Source organism: Carlito syrichta, unplaced genomic scaffold (genome assembly GCF_000164805.1).
Source record: "Carlito syrichta isolate Samal-C Ts95f unplaced genomic scaffold, Tarsius_syrichta-2.0.1 Scaffold306772, whole genome shotgun sequence".
In the NCBI taxonomy this organism is placed as follows: domain Eukaryota; kingdom Metazoa; phylum Chordata; class Mammalia; order Primates; family Tarsiidae; genus Carlito; species Carlito syrichta.
Window position 1 is genome coordinate 88448 of NW_007250868.1, and position 4938 is coordinate 93385.

General features: G+C 51.0%; 1 protein-coding gene across 1 annotated transcript in view; it reads left to right on the top strand.

The window, feature by feature from the left end:
* Positions 1-4938, top strand: part of LOC103265705 (myoferlin) — a 91497-nt gene that overhangs the window by 84805 nt on the left and 1754 nt on the right. The window contains exons 30-31 of the mRNA XM_021715170.1: positions 1350-1459; positions 2060-2207. Coding sequence (XP_021570845.1) covers positions 1350-1459; positions 2060-2207 — 258 coding nt within the window. The remainder of the gene's footprint in view (positions 1-1349; positions 1460-2059; positions 2208-4938) is intronic.

Genomic DNA, 4938 nt, shown 5'->3' on the forward strand with positions numbered 1-4938 from the left:
CCACTGCACTCCAGTCTGGGTGACAGAGTGAGACTCCAACTTAAAAAATAATAATAATAAATACATAAATATATAAATAAGACTGGGCGCAGTGGCTCACGCCTGTAATCCCAACACTTTGGAAGGCTGAGGCAAGAAGATTGCCTGAACCCACGGGTTCGAGACCAGCCTGGGCAACATGGCGAAACCTCGTCTCTACAGTAATTCAGAAAATTAGCCGGGTCTGGTGGTCTGTGCCTGTAGTTCCAGCTACTTGGAAGGATGAGGTGGAAGGATCGCCCGAGTCCAGCAGGTCGAGGATGCGGTGGCTGGGAGCGTGCCACTGCACTCCAGCCTGGGCGACAAAGTGAGACTCCAATAAAAAACAAAAACAAACAAAATTAGTAAATAATATAAATTAAAAATAAAAGTGGACAAGTTTGTCGTCCTTTCCTTTAGCCCAATGTTCTCATCTACACAAGAACAACAATAATACTTCTATAGGGTTGCCACGAGCATTACGTGAGATTGCCCTGCGGAAGGTTTCAGCAATGTCTGAAGTCTGTTAGCAGGGAGATAGCGTTCCTTCATTCATTCGTTTATTGAGCCAGTGAACTCTGACTACCTACTAAGTGCTGACACCACACACAGTAGGTGACAATGATAGGCATGAAGAAACATGGCCCTGCTCTCGGGAGCCTACAGTTAATGCTCCATTTATGTTAGATATTAGGACCAGGCCCAGTGGCTCACGCCTGTCATCACAGCACTTTGGGAGGTTGAGGCAAGAGGATTGCTTGATCCCAGGAGTTCAAGGGCACAGCCTGAGCAACATAGCAAGACCTCGTCTCTACATAAGTTTACGCTGGCATGGTGGTGCATGCCTGTAGCCCCAGCTACTTGGGAGGCAAGCTGGAAGGATCATGTCACTGTACTCCAGCCTGGGCAACCCAGTGAGGTTCCAACTCAGTATATTTTTGTATGTGTGCGTGTGCGTGTGCGTGCATGTGTGTGGCGGGGGTTAGATATTGTTATTAGCAGCATTTCGGTTAGTCTGAGTTCAAGTGACATTACAAAGGAAGGTGAGTGGGAAGGCGAGGAGATCGGTGTGAAAGAGCCGGAATAACAGGGTTACGGAGGGAGGGACAGGGAGGCGGGAAAGCAATTTGTCCCCCGCGTTTCCCACATGGAGGCGGCTCAGACACACATGGAAGAGGAAATGGGGTGAAATCTCTTGAGGAGCGTTTAAGGCAATCTAAGGATTGTTTTACAAGAATGAAAATCGTGGCTCGGGGAATACTCCTTGGGTCGAAGCACAAATATTTGTGGAACGTGATGTCATGTGTTTAACCTGTTCTGCTTTGCTGCAGGGGAAAGTGGAGATGACACTGGAGGTGCTCAACGAGAGGGAGGCCGACGAGAAGCCAGCTGGGAAGGGGCGGGATGAACCCAACATGAACCCCAAGCTCGAACCGCCAAAGTGAGAGGCTCTTTGTTTTCCGTGTTGCCTGGTCCCCAGACACCTGCCGCCAGAAAGCCCCGCTTCCAACTGGCTCATGGGATGGATTCGCTTCTAATGTTGTACTTAACAAGAGAGGGGCCTGGGGGTGGAGGGGTGGGTGATCTGGTTCTTTTTTTTTGGAGTTGGAGTCTCACTCCGTCGCCCAGGCTGGAGTGCGGAGGCATGCTCATGGCCACTGCAGCCTCGACCTGCTGGGCTCCGGCGATCCTTCCACCTTGGCCTCCCAAGTAGCCAGAACTACAGGCACCTACTACCATGCCCGGCTAATGTTTTGATTTATTGTAGAGAAAAGATCTCACCAAATTGCCCGGGCTGATCTCGAACCTGTGGGCTTCGTTTTTAACCATTCTTCTGTCCCAGGAAACCAACATTCCATGAGTCCTCAGCATCTTAGAAAGCCGCCATGGGCTGGGGAGCTTTTCTCAGTCAACAAAGGAGAAAATGTCTTTCCTTGACTCTACAAACCTTGCTCGGGTTTCTGTCCCCCGTGTGATGCTCAGAGGTAAAGCAGGGGTCCCTCCCGGCCCGGGTAGGTAATGGCATCTCTTTGCAACGCAGCCGACCAGAAACATCCTTCCTCTGGTTCACCAACCCGTGCAAGACCATGAAGTTCATCGTGTGGCGCCGGTTCAAGTGGGTCATCCTCGGCCTGCTCTTCCTACTGATTCTGCTGCTTTTCGTGGCCGTGCTCCTCTACTCCTTGCCGGTAGGGGTCCCTCCTCGGCCTCCTCTCAGGCCTTTGGGCGAACGGTGGTCGGTCGTCGAACTTGGCCAGGGCCCTGACCGCCGTTCGGAAGTATGGCCCGCTCAGCAGGGTGGTGTCACAACCTTTCAGCTTTGGGGAAATTTACAGTAATGGGACCTGGGATAAGAATGACATTCTTAGGGTTTTGAGAATTACAGGCAGGACTTTATGGTCTGAAAAGAGCCTCGGTTTCGGGAATCCTAGGAGAAATCACTCTGGCCTTGAGCGAGGCATGTCTGGGCCGTAGCCGGCATTTCTGGCAGATCTTTCTGCCTTCAGACCCTCTTGTTCCAAGCCATCCTGCATCCTAACGCCTTGTCCTGGGTTCAGGGATCCCCAAATCTGGACTTGTTGTAGGTCTACGCCAATCCTGAACTCCACCCACACACGTATTGCCCTTACCTATCTGGATGATTTGCCAGCTGCGTTCCATGGCCCACGTTTTTGTCTATCAAAACTTCATTCTTTACGGCCCACTCCATATATAACCTGCCCCTTAAGTTTCTCTTAATCACCCCGGTCACACATGGGAGCCCGAGTGGGAGGTTTGCCAGCATGCGTAGAATCAGCATCTTTATTTCTCCATCAGAGGGTTTACTGAGCATCTCCTGCGAGCTAGGAATTCAGTGATAGACAGCCAAGGCAGGATCTCTGCCCATGAGCACTTCTTAGCCTGGGGATAAGCGAATGACCAGGTCCATTACTAAGGGAGGCAAGCTGTCATAGAGATACAAACAAATGGCCGTAGGAGCCCATTGCTGGAAAGTTCCATCAAGAGAGGGCATTTAAGCCGGGCTCGGTGGCTCAGCCCGTAATCCCGTGCCTTGGGAGGCTGAGGTGAGTGGATTGCCTGAGCCCACGGGTTCGAGACCCACCTGGGCAACTTGGTGAGACCTCATCTCTACAATAAATCAAAAAAAATTAGCCAGGTGTGGTAGCACGCGCCTGTAGTTCCAGCTACTTGGAAGGCTGAGGCGGAAGGATCGCCAGAGCCCAGCAGGTCGAGGCTGCGGTGGCCGGGAGCGGCCACTGCACTCCAGTCTGGGCGACAGAGTGAGACTCCAACTCAAAAAAAAAAAAAGAGAGAAGGCATTTAAGTTCGGCTTGCCAGGAGCAGAAGGGATAGTTGAGCAGAAGAAACCATGAGCAGAAGCCAGGCAAATGGCACTGAGTGTCACAGAGGGCATTCAAAAGCTCTTACACCTGCCAGGTGTGGTGGCTCACACCTATAAACCCAGCACTTTGGGAGGCAGAGGTGAGAGGGCTGCCTGAGCCCACAGGTTCAAGATCAGCCTGGGCAACATGGCGAGACCTCATCTCTATAGAAAATCAAAAAAGTAGCTGGGCATGGTGGCGCACACCTGTGGTTCCAACTACTTGGAAGGCTCAGGTGGACCGATCGCCTGAGCCCAGTAGGTCGAGGCTGTGGTGGCCATGAGCATGCCACTGCACTCCAGTTTGGGCAACAGAGCGAGACTCCGACTCAAAAAGGAAAAAAGGAAAGAAAGCTCTTCCACCAATTCACATGAATCATCATATCATGGACGTTGTGTTTAGTAACACGGTCCTACAACCATAATAGCAGGGGGTTTTTTGGTTTTGCTTTGCTTTGTGTTTTTTTTGGTTTGGGGGGGTGGTTTGAGTTGGAGTCTCACCTTGTCGCCCAGGTTGGAGTGCCGTGGTATACTCACAGCCACCCCAGCGTCGACTGCCGGGCTCCAGTGATCCTTCCGCCTCAGCCTTCCAAGTAGCCGGAACTATAGGCGCACGCTACCACACCCGGCTAAGCTTTGTTGTTTTTGAGTCAGGGTCACACTCTTGCCCAGGCTGGAGTGCAGTGGCACGTTCACAACTCACTGCAGCCTATACTTACTGGGCTCAAGCAATCCTCCCAGGTATAGGAGCAAACCACCATGTCCTACTAATTTTTTAATTTTGTGGTAAAGACAAGATCTGACTATCTTGCCCACGCTGGTCTCTGACTCCTGGCCTCAAGCAATCCTCCTGCTTCTGCTTCCCAAAGTGCTGAGATTATAGGCATGAGCTACCGTGCCTGACCTCAGGGTTTTTACAGCTTTATTTTCCCCCAGTCTGAGACTTCCAGTTTGTTAACTATGAGTATACACACATTATTTTACAGTTGTAGATTGTCCGGTCTGTCTTGACCATTTAAAAAACTCAATAATTTCTTTTTCCTGATTTAGAACCTAGTGGTTTAAACTAGTGGTTCTCAATGTGGTGGGGATGGGGGTGGATTTTGCCTCCCAGGGGACGTTTGGCGATGTCTGGAGACATTTTGGTTGCAGCAACTGGGGGATTCTGCTGGCATCCAGTGGGGAGATATCAGGGATGCTACTAACACCCTCAATGCCCAGGACACTCCCCAACAAGAAGGAAGCATCTGACGCTAAATGTCAGTAGTGCCAAGATAGAGAAACCCTAACTGATATGCATAAATACACACACATAGATAAACCAGGGGGACCCCATAAAAACAGAATTTATTAAAAATTGTGAGGCCAGGTTCGGTGGCTCAGCCGGTAATCCCAGCACTTTGGGAGGCCGAGATTGCCTGAGCCCGCGGGTTCGAGACCCGCCTGAGCAACTTGATAAGACCTCATCTCTACAATAGATCAAAAATCAGCCGGGCGTGGTAGCACGCACCTGTAGTTCCAGCTACTTGGAAGGCTGA